The 11,869-nt window shown below is 37.7% G+C and overlaps 1 protein-coding gene across 1 annotated transcript in view; it reads right to left on the bottom strand.

The window, feature by feature from the left end:
• The window catches only part of myo7a (myosin VIIA), a 72,846-nt gene that overhangs the window by 22,856 nt on the left and 38,121 nt on the right, over positions 1-11,869 (bottom strand). Inside the window, exons 15-27 of the mRNA XM_015385689.1 lie at positions 11,416-11,626; positions 10,340-10,475; positions 8,890-8,996; positions 7,889-8,026; positions 7,335-7,493; positions 5,588-5,680; positions 3,624-3,718; positions 3,382-3,466; positions 3,024-3,242; positions 2,435-2,542; positions 1,868-2,077; positions 1,167-1,373; positions 843-1,019 (exon numbers count right to left, since the gene is read on the bottom strand). Of these exons, the coding sequence (XP_015241175.1) occupies positions 843-1,019; positions 1,167-1,373; positions 1,868-2,077; positions 2,435-2,542; positions 3,024-3,242; positions 3,382-3,466; positions 3,624-3,718; positions 5,588-5,680; positions 7,335-7,493; positions 7,889-8,026; positions 8,890-8,996; positions 10,340-10,475; positions 11,416-11,626 (1,945 nt within the window). The remainder of the gene's footprint in view (positions 1-842; positions 1,020-1,166; positions 1,374-1,867; positions 2,078-2,434; positions 2,543-3,023; positions 3,243-3,381; positions 3,467-3,623; positions 3,719-5,587; positions 5,681-7,334; positions 7,494-7,888; positions 8,027-8,889; positions 8,997-10,339; positions 10,476-11,415; positions 11,627-11,869) is intronic.

The raw sequence follows: 11,869 nt of genomic DNA, 5'->3' as shown, positions 1-11,869 counted from the left end.
GATTAATCGCGAGTTAACTCAGGCATTGATGCGATTAATCGCGATTAAAAAAATTTAATCGATTGACAGCACTAATATATATATATCAGCAATATTATATTAAGTGAGATGATATCATCCAGCACAACAGACATTCTGAGTAAACTGGCATTTATTAGCAGATCAATAGATGTCCCACAGGGCTGGAATGGCATGACTCATAGATGACCTGTCAGCCAGATGCCTCTGAAATCCTCTGGTGTTGAGGAATCCCAGCATCATGAGAAATTAACCCAGCACCTGTGGTTCCTCCTAGTTTTTCTCTATAACAGAGGCATCAGTTCTGCTCATAGCTATGTGGTTAATCTAAACTTGCTAACCAGCCACTCATCATCAAGAACTAGCAAAGAAATGCAACCTCTTGACAACATGCTCCTTTGGACACAGGAACCTGTTTCCACTGAGGAAACTTGGCTACTTATGGGCATGTGTTCTCCTACATCTGGTCCTAAAAAAGAAAATCACTGCCACAAAGTGAGGCTTTTGATTGATCTTTAGACGCACAGACCAATGAAAAACACATGAATAACAGAGAATAATTTACGGTTTGTATCCCATTGATTCATTGTTTGAGATTAATGCGGTTCAAATGTGGTTCAGCATTGTGTCTAAACCTTTTGTTAATCATTTAAAAAATGTAGTGAAAATAAATTATTTGTTAGGTAGATTTTGCCTTCTTACTTTAATAAAATAATATGTTTGGTTGAAGTGGGAAGATTTTTAAATTCCGTTTGATCAAAACTAAACCTATTCTGAATTTGATCTGTTGACCCCCCCTCTCCTCTCTCATATAACCTCCTCACCTCCCCTTCCCCTTGCAGCACCTGCAGCTCCCTCTTGTGGGTTTTCTTTCCCAGAGTCTCATAGATTTTGGTCATGACGGGGATCTTCTCGCTTCCGTCGCTGATCGCTGTGTGGTACTTGGGCTCCGGCAGATCTCCCATGAACCTCAGTACTGTAATCCAGACTGCCAGGGCAGCCTTATATGGGACAATGATAAAAAAGTTTTCTTTAATCAGGTTAGAATAGGAAAATGCTCTTTCTTTAAGAATTTGATTTGCTTATCTTTTAAAAATTAACATTCACGCAAACCTTCTGTTAGGAGTAAGAAATGTGAAGCAACTCACCAGCTGATCTCCCTCGTCGTCGTGGAACAGCAGTGGCTGTTTCAGAGGCCTTCGAACATAAGTGTGTGTAGTACTGCCCTGGAAGTAGGTTGCCGCGTATTTGGCAAACTTGTACTCTGATAAATCCTCCTCTTCATCATCTTCAGGGAGAGGAAGAGCCTCGTCCAGGTCCTCTTCAATCAGCTCATGGTGAGAGTGCTCCAAGTCCTACACAGTAGACAGGCCATCAATCCCTGACAAAGTAAAACTTGGCTAAAAATGAATTGCTTTATCGCTGAGCAGTAAAATCATGAAACAATAAATCTAATGTCAGCTTTTAATTGCAAATTAATATTAACTGATTGGGTGTTTTTCTTTTAGCATAAACAAATATAGAATAACTAAGCCTGGTTACTAAAATAAGCTCCCATTTGTCAAACATTTCTACAGAAATGTTTCTGATCTCAGATATTAATTTATTTTCTTTCAAAAGTTAATATTTCAATGTGAGATTTTAAAGATGCAAATTATTATAATAATTTTCTACCTTAGATGTCACCTTTTTTTTCTGCATTGATCCAAATGCTTTACATCTAAATAACTATGAAGAAATAACTGCAAAGCTGTCTATAAACTGTCCATGAGGCTCTTTTTTTTTTAGTATAAATTAAACCAAATTTTCAAACTGTTTTTTATCTTAGCTTAGCCTTTGATCAGCTTACCTCAAATCCAGCAGGAGCCTGTCCTTCCTGGCCTGGTAAAGAGTTTGTCGTCCCCAGGAAGCCGAACATCTTGTCCACCATGTCCGAGTCATTGACAGGCTCCATCCGGGCCTTCTCCATCTGCTCCACCATCTCTTTCTTTTTCCGAGCCTCCTCCTTCTCCTTCTTCTCCCGCTCAGCATCCTCTTTAGCCAGCTGGGCAAGTCTCTCCTGGATGAGAGAGTATTTTTATGAACAAAAAGTAACCATAAGAAATACTGAGAAACTAGTAAAATACTATAAGACAGAGCACAAAGGCATGTGGCGCCATTGCAGACTTTTTAACCTCAACATCCACTACCTTTAATTTTATGTCAGCAGTGTAAAGAAAAGAAGTTACCTGACCCAATTTTCCAGCCAGTTTAACTGCATTAATATTGTTTAAACTCTTTATGCTTACAAACAAAAACAAACTTTTTAAACTATTTTTATTCCTTTAGAGCACATAAAAATGATAAATGAAATAAAAGAAAATCCCCAAGCATAAAAACACATTAAACATTTTCTCTGGGGGTGATTTAAAGAGACCTGATGTTTGCGTTCAGCTTCAGCTTTGGCTCGTTTTGCAGACATCTGGTTCCTCAGTTTTGTTTCTTCAGCCAGACGCATCTTCTCAGCCTCCAGCCTCCTGCGGTACTGATTGATGGAAAGTGATGAAAAAGATAAGTTACTGAAAAAAAACATAATGAGCTGTTAACGGTAAAAAAAAACCCAAACAAAACAAAACACAAAAACAAACAAACAAACAAACAGGCCCAGATCAATGCATTCCTTGACTTACTGAAGTCAGATGATCATATTTAACAAGACAAAAATACAGTCCTTTCCTTAGGTGTCAGCCATGATCTGCCTCTGTCTCAATCTATCTCTACCGTCACATCGTTCATCTCCTCCTTCAACTACCTCCTTGAAAGCTCTGCTCTTTGTCTTTTTTCTTCTCCCTGGCAGCTCCGTTTTATCATCCTTTGTCACAATTACTGATCTGCTTCCACCTTTTCCTTTAAATTTCCTTAACCAGATCTTTTCCAGGATAAACTAATGTTTCATATTCTTCGCTTTAAATAAAGTAAAAAGTAGGGTATATCAGTGCTGAGCTTTGATGACCCTTTGTGTTTACCTCGCTTTTTAGCCTCTTGTAGAGCCTGCGAGCGATCATGCCTCTGGTGTAGGCCTGGATGGTGATGACAGCCCACAGCCGGTGCCTGAATGCCCGACGCACCAAGTATCCTCGGCAGCGACCCTGAAAGCCTGTAATTCGCTGACGGGCCACATGGTATGATGCACACAACTTCCTTGAACGAACTAGAGCCTGGAGGCGAGAAAAGCCTGCTCGCATCTGTCAGGATAAAGCAAAGAAAGGTAGACAGATTTATACAGAGCTAGATGACTTTGGTATTGCAGGTTTATGCTCCTCTATATCTGTTTTATGCATCTGTGTGTTATTGGATGATGGTGCATGTTCAACATCTCCTTACAGCTCCATAGTTCCTCCTACAGAGATAGCCTCTCCATGTCTTCTGGATCAATACAGCTGACTTCCTCATCCTCAGGAAATTAGATCTAATCAATAAATAAATATAAAACTTTAATAATAAAGAATCTTCTTTAATTTACAAGTTGTCTCCAAAACTATATGGTATTCAGATGACAGTTTTCCCGAAAGTTCAGTGAATTTGTTTAACAGGAATGGGGTCAGAACGGGCTCTCAGGGGCATACCTGTCCTTAAAACCTCGCACCACCTTCTGAATGAGGATGACCTTGTCTGTGATGGCCTTATCTCTTTCGATCTCCAGCAGCATGTCATGATGATCCTAATCCAACAGCAGAAGAAGAAAACATGTTTTTTTTAGTCCTGTTTCTCCTTTCTGGCACATTGGCTTCAGTCTTTGAGCTAACATGCTGTGTGAGCAACAATTCAAGACATCCAAGCATGAAAACAATGTCAGGAAACAGAATCATATATCTTTAAAGGAAAACTTTGACCAAACAGACAGATGAGGGTTCGACTTTAAAGCTGACGCGTCTCCTCCAAGAATCTGTCAAACTACCATCAGGCCCAACAGGCATGAATCCTCAGGAACAAGCGATATTACTTCCCTCCTGAACAACTGCGCTTTCTCCTTCCTGTGAACTTCCTGTCCAGCTCGACATCAAAGTCTGACACTTGGGCATTCGAAGTTATTGAGGGCAATGGATTCAGTTCAACACAGTGAGAAAACTTTTGAGGCTTTTACTTCCACCTAAACATCACATTTTTTTAAGCTTAACAATAAACTTAGTCTGCAGAAAATAAAAACATCAACCGTTTATCACCACTCTTATTATCATAACTCTGAACAAAGCAAAATAATTTAAAGTCTGCAAACGTCTCTAATTACTTGACATAAAAACTGTGAATGACCAAACAAGCAGGACATTTATGTACAATAGAAGTGAAACTGAAAATGAATCCAAAACCAATTTCCCTCAGTAAAACACCAAACAAAGAAGCAGCTGTAAACTGTGACATCAAAATGTATTACTAAACAAAATTAAAGATCCATCCATTCTCTACCTGACAGCGGTGACCAGTGACAAAGATGGCGCAGGCACGGCACGGTGAGGAGTTACGTGACCAACGGGGAGTAAAAAGCAGTGATCATCTTCCGAATGGTCAGTTAACTGAATTTGCTATAAAGTTCACTATATAGTCTCCGCTGTATGTGTACAAAGCTTGTATGAATAATGAGAACAGCACATTTAAAACAGGGCGTGCTTGAGGAGAAATGGGCTCGTGCATGCTCTTGCACACTAATTTTTTTTTTTTTTCAGAAGGAGAGGGCGGGTCTTTTAAAAAATCCTCCACAATACCTTTAAGGTACATACTATTCTGATACATAAAGGTGACCTCCCTGCCCTTTAATCTGAGGGGTCCACCAAAACTCATCCTTTAACAGCTGATTATGAACATATGATTATGAACACACAAGATACATATTATATGGCTTGACTAATAATATTCTTGTTTTTCTTCTGTATAGCACTTTACTTTTATTTTTATCTTGGAAGTTACAGTAAAACTAACATACTTATAGATACTGAAATAGATTCTAAAAATTTAAGTTTAAAAAGAAACCATAATCTAAGGATAATAAATATTTTTAGAGGGCCTCACCTTTTGTACAGATGTTTCCTAAACTGATTTAAACAATCAAAACTAAAAGAAAACACCACATTGAGAAGTGGAAAGCTTTACAGAGGCCAGTGAACAGGACAGTTGTGTCCCGCCTGAACCAACACCCAGCTGATGTTTTCATTTGACCTCAGGGGGGAAGAAAATGGCTGCGGGGTGACGAGTTAACGGACATGCCTTACCACTGACCTCTGGTGTTATGACCACATCTGCTCTCATTGAGCGGAAGACACTTTTATACATTTGTTACAAAACCAGATAAAGTTTAGAGATAAAAAAACAAACACAGAAAGCAGGAAACAAGAGACACGGTCTTTCCTGTCGCTGGACACGGAACTGGAAACTATTACAGCTGAGCTTCACAGCTCAGATGAACAGCTTTGTTTGATTGCCTAGTACTACAAAAAAAAAATAAATGGTTCTACATTGTACTGGACGTTTTGCCACTTTTATTAATTATCATTTTGTCCCTTAAATGCTTAAAACCTTCACTTTAATGGAAGGGTACCTTGAGGAAGATCTTGGTTTTTCCCATCTGCCAGTCATCGTCTCTGCCGAGCACAGCTTCAGCGATCCTCTGGCAGGTTCCTCTCAGGTCCTCCTAAGGAGTGAGAGAGAGAGGAAGAGGTCAGTGGTTTCTGAGAGCTACATGTCCATCAATAATACCTTAATCCATTCATTAAAACTTCCTATGTCATTTTTTTTAAAGCACAATAGTTTTAAGCAAACAATTGTAGGCATGATGGGTCCCACATGCAGGACAAAACTGACATGTTAATATCCCAGAATCACTGATGAATCAGAGGACTGGTGTTAAAAACATTTAGAAAGGCATCAAAGGGAGGCTGGAGAAACAAGAAAACATATAGGAGTTACAGAGAAGTAATCTATGGGAATAATTCCAGTAGATTAAATACAGATTCAAACATAGAATAGTTCCTGAAATCAGGAAGCACCAAAAGACCCACAAAGGACCTCCAAAAAGAGGATTTGCTGTTGTTGGAGCAAAGTTTTAACACTTATGCTGTTATAGCAGTTGGTTCAAAATAAAAAGATCCTGCAGCCCAGCATTCTTCTCTAATGCAACTAGAGCAAAAGTTAAACATTTGAAGTAAAGTAAAACACCCGCTCTGTAATGTTTCATACTCCAATCTCTAAACGTCATAAAAATAACCTTTTTTTTTAAAAAATAATTTTCAAATAGAGAATATAAACAGGTGTTAAAGAATCAGAGTTTCTTTAATGCCATTGTGCAAAAAAACCACAATGAAAAATGTATGTAGATATACATTCATGGAATGAAGTACTCATTTCTAAACTTTAATGTTACACAATTAAAAATAACTTTCCTTAGGCAGGTCCTAAAATTATTAAAATCTAACCAGATTATAAAAAAAGTCTCTTTACTTCCATTATCTATCAAAACAAACAGATAAAGCAATGAGTGAAAACTCAGAGTAATATCTATCTAATAGCAGGCTGAATCATCTTACAGCAGTCATCTTCATCAGCCTCTTACATCTTTCTGGGGTTTTCTTACTGTTTCAGCTGCACAACATTTGCACACATTTAATTATATCACAGTATTCAAGGTAATTGTTTGGACTTTGACTAAGCCATTGTTGCATTCTTTTTAAGGATAATTGTCCTGTTGATGAACTTATTTGGACCAGGCCTCGGCTGGTGTCTGAAATTTATCTCTAGAATATGTTTGTATTCCAGAGCTAAGCACTCCTCCTAGTTTGGCTGTTTTTTGCTAGTATGTTGAGTAAGATTGGCACAAACCATTAGCATTAACCAACCTGCATTACCAGCAATATATGTTAAGTCTTTTTTTTTTAATATTCCACCCTCAATGTTAACATTAAGCATGTTAGCAACTAAGCTCAATAGAGTCTCAGATGAAGCTGTAACAGATAATACTAAAAAGACTGAAACCATCCTAAAACATTTTCTAGTGCAGAGGAATCCTTCTTGCTGCAGAATAATTGATTTTAAAATGTTTAAAAAATTGTCTTCTAAAACTTCCAACATTGACAAGCAGCAAAAATGGCTTTTTAAGGTCACAAGAACCATAACATTGTAAAGTAATCTTTGTTTTCAGGCAAGATGATCAGTAAATAAAGAGAATAGTATTAGGAACAACTGGCAGATACTTTATCTGGAAAATCCAATAGAAAACAGCAAGACTTATTTTTTCTTTTACAGCAATCTTTTCTATTTTCTTAACTAATAAACACAAATATCACTCTTACCTGTTTGTACGCAGGTTTAACTCCAGGCATGAGAACCCTGTAGCGGTCTACAAACTCCACAAAGGTGTAGCGGATTGGATATCCAGCACGCCGAATCCGAATTGTCTCCATCATACCAGAGTACCTCAGCTGGCGCACGCAGAGCTCCCTGTCAAAAAGCTAAAAAGAAGAAAAAAAACCAATTGCTCGAACTTTAAGAAAAGATTAAGATGTTTTAAAAATCTGAAAAGAAGAAGCTAAATTTGGCTTCTTGTTTTATGCAATTAAACAAGGGAATTCAACGGAATGCAAATGTAAACATGGTGAGTTTTAAACTTACATTAGAGTAGCTTAACAGAATAAAATAGTTATTTCAGCTTGTTACCAACATTTCTTGCTGTCTAAGGGATCATTTATTTGCATCCATTATGCTGCCTTTTGTGTTTGTCTTAAAATATCAACTTATTATTTTTTTATATATCCTCCTATAACAGTTTAGATATAAGTGTGCTCCTAACAGTGCAGCTCTGACTGCCTCTAACACTGAGATGCAGTAATAGGAAGTATAAACTCACCATGGGTTTCTTGTACTCATTGGGTTTAATGCAACGAACGAAGAAAGGCTGACAGACGCTCAGAGTTCTCATCAGCAGCTCCAGAGATCTTTTAAACTGACTGCTCAGAGTAGGAGAGCGTTTCCTGGTCTCTGCCCCCTGAACACATACAGGCACAAAGTCACATGCACATAAAGCTAGACAGCAGAAAGAAACAATCAGGGTTGGTCACAATGAATTTCCTGAACTGTGACAAACTCTCTTTATCTTAAATACAATACGCACAATCTCCCTTCTTGCAGATAATGTAGCTTCACAATTCTCTAAGCAATAGATTGTAAAAAAAAAAAATCTCAAAAATAAGAAGATAAGTCAATTTAAAAACATCTTCCAGCTTTCATGGAAAAGCTGAAAAACAAATAGAGAGGAAAGAGCAATGGTGCAAGAAAGAAATATCACACATTAAGTGGGAGAATAATGGTTAGGGGTAATATTACGGACAATGAGTACTGGTTTGTTAGAACCATGGATGAACTCAGTTCACATCAGTTATTACTTTAAAGGTTAAACTATAAAGTAGTTAGACTTTATGTTTGGAGACTGTTTGCATTTCCTTTAAGAATTGTTACCTTTGTGAGTATTGTAGCACCAGGCGTATAACCACACAGAAACTGGCAAGAAGCAGCACACAGGCATGTTTGCACACAAGACCCCATCATATAGAATGATTGAAGACAGAGGAGACAGTAGAGTTACAGAAAAAAACTCAACAGGTGAAACAAGGGGGTAAAATCTGGCATGCAGAAATAGGAAATTGCTTAAACCTTAAAAATAACAGTTTTTTGGTGTTATATACAGAGCTTTAAAGGTTCCAATCCATAGATCACCCATTTCCAAACAAGGTTATACATTTGACAAATGAACACTTGGAGAATCAAATTTCATTACAATTATGTTATAAATTAGGAAGTCTACAAACAGATATACCAGGATAAATAAATGGTTAATAATGTGTCTGTTACCATAGCAACATCAGCCTGGAAGATCTGTTTGATGAACTTGTTTTTAGAGGAGTGAACCAGCTGGATGATGTCTCCATATAAAGTATCTCTGTTTTTCTCAAGGAAGCCTGCAGTAAAAACACAAACAGTTTAAAGACACTTATACACCACTTTTAATCTGAGTGATTGATCTATGTCTGAAAGTTAGCACTGTGGTTTTGTCCTGTCATTAAATTGTACTACTAATATCTGAGTAAGTAGAACCTGATGAACACGGTGTTGTGCAGTGTTCCCCTGCACAACAGGGGAATGGGCGGCCACTGAGAGTCCTTAAGCAAGACCCTTCATGCTAATGCCTGCTTTGGGGAGTGGCGGCCTAGAGGTTAGGGCGTTGCGCTCAGGAATCCTGGGGTTCTGAGTCCCACAGACTGCCACTCTGGGGCTCTGAGCAACACCCTGAAAACCCAAGCTGCTTCCTGGGCGCCACACACTGCCACTGCTCCCCAAGGGGGACCATGGGTTAAATACAGAGTTTTTTTTTTTTGCTCTGTACTTCTGACAGGGTAATAATAAAAAAAAAAACATTTTCTTTTTACTTTTAGAATGTCTGCACTTCAGAATTTCTTTTAAGATACATTTAAAAAATATCTTTATTCCAAATAGCATTTATCTTTTACTTCTTGTGTCCTCTAAACTTCTTGTGACCTAAAATCTAACCTCAAATGACAGCTCAAACTTAGATTCTGCACAAAACAAGATGTTCTGATGTGAACTATTCCTAGGGTAATGTAGCAGGAAGAGGCAACAACTTCTGAGGAAGAACTGCAGCAAAACTAGCAGCAGTTCTTCAGGGGGTCGATAAACAGGATTCCTCACTCCTTGATAGCAGAAAAAGATTCGGATAAAAATGCTGGTTAAGATTCTCAGTCATCCAGGTTATAGTCATTCAAAAAAACATTTAAAACAATCCACTGGACTTGGTTTCCAAGCGAGAAGTCTTCAAACTTGGAAACCAAGTCCAGTGGATTGTTTTTAATTTTTTTTGGTTTGGATAAAAAGTGTAAAGAGAGCTATAAATGGCTGCTGAACATGGAAAAAAAAAAAAAACCAAAAAAATTCTAGAGTTGAAGACAACACTAGTAAATTCCTTTCCCAAGTTTAATAATTTTTGTAATGAGAGAAACAGCACTTTCTTACATCTACAAGAATCAGTTGGTTAGGAAACAGAACCAAACCACAGCACCAAGGAGAGATGGGGACAAAAAGCATGCAAAGCACCCTAGAGTACCCATAATGGACACCCTCTAGATATAAATAGAAGCCATAACAATCAGAGAAAAAAAAAAGTAAAAACTACCTGAGAGAAAGAAGGGGATGACATCATTAAACCAAATCTAAAGTAATACTTTTTAAAAACATCAACTTAGAATAAAAAACAAAAAGCTTTTACAAAACTGAGTCTGACTCTGACCTCTTGTTTCGTAGTAAACCACTCCAGCGAAATGCTGAATACCAAACTGAGTCTCGTAGTTGTTCTTTGGTGGGATGTAATTTGCGTTGAGTTTGTGCTGGAAGTTCAGCTTGTTAAGCATCGTGGTGTCTGTCCCCTGTGGTTGAAACAAGAAGAGGGAGGAGCGGTGAACTGACGGCTAGATTTAAAACCTAACCTCCACTGACAGTGAGCTGCATGGGGCCTGCATGTTGATATCTCAAATTTGGAATTTATTATGAATCTTAATTTCAAGAGTAACAAACATTTGGAGGAGATTTTGTGGAGATTTTTTTTTGCAGCAATCTTAATAATAATAATAATAATAATAATAACTTTGATTTATATAGCGCCTTTCAGGACACCCAAGGTCGCTTTACAAGAGGTGAAGTAAGGGGGGTAGGGACAGGGAGGGGGTTAGGAAGGGTAGGGAAGAGAGAAAAGGTGTGTTTTAAGGTGCTTTTGGAACTGTGTCAGGGAAGTTGCGGAACGGATAGGAGGGGGGAGGGCATTCCAAAGAGTGAAGACTATTTTTATAGGCTCCAGAAAGGTTAATCGAAACCTAATTCATTATTTCTTCAGATTAGGGTTGCCAGGTTACTAAAATTTCAAATTTGATATCGTTATATTTGACACTCATTACCATTTTTGATACCATGGGGATAAAAAAAAAATTGAAAGCATTAAAACTTTTTTATTATATAAAAAACCTACTTTTAAATTCTCAACGTGGAACATACTTTCTCAGTAGAATCACGAGTGTTAGTTAAGTGCTCAAATAAATAAAAAATAAGTAATTGAAATCAACAAAATCTGACAATATTTTAAGAATGCCAAAATATTACATTAATAAATACATAAATAAATAGTCCACAAATGTCAAATAAACATTAGCAAAAATAAGTTAACAACACTTGTTTAGTATCGAAACAATGACGAATTAGTATCTGGACACAGTGTTTGAGATTCGATCATTTTCAAAGTATCAATATTTTTGACGATTCTACTTCAGAGTCAAACAAAGCTCAAACACCGAAGTTTAACTGCGCTTACTTCACCTTTGGAAACTTGCTCTCCTCGTCAATAAGCGATATGATGTTCATAGGTTTGATGGCGATCATGTCAAGAGCATCCTGGTTGTCTGTAAACTCGATGTGCTGCCAGTTGATGTTTTCCAGGTTATATTCCTCCTGCTCCAGCTTGAAGACGTGACGGACAAAGAACTGCTGCAGATTCTCATTGGCAAAGTTAATGCACAGCTGCTCAAAGCTGCAGGAAGGAAGATAAAAATACAAAAAAATGCACCCAATTCCACTGAAGGTAACAGGCAAAAACCTGTATAACACCTGTGTAACCCCTGAAAGGACAATGAACTTTTACGAAATCCAAAAAATTAAAGATAGGACAAGCAGTGATGTGTACAGACCAGACATGTTCACAAGTCATTTCCAAGTCCAAGTCAAGTCTCAAGTCTTGAGAGCTCAAGTCCAAGTCAAGTCTCAAGTCTTGAGA

Source organism: Cyprinodon variegatus, unplaced genomic scaffold (assembly GCF_000732505.1).
Source record: "Cyprinodon variegatus isolate N-32 unplaced genomic scaffold, C_variegatus-1.0 Scaffold345, whole genome shotgun sequence".
In the NCBI taxonomy this organism is placed as follows: Eukaryota; Metazoa; Chordata; class Actinopteri; order Cyprinodontiformes; family Cyprinodontidae; genus Cyprinodon; species Cyprinodon variegatus.
Note: the sequence above shows the minus strand (reverse complement) of the source record. Positions and strands in the feature narration are given on the sequence as shown.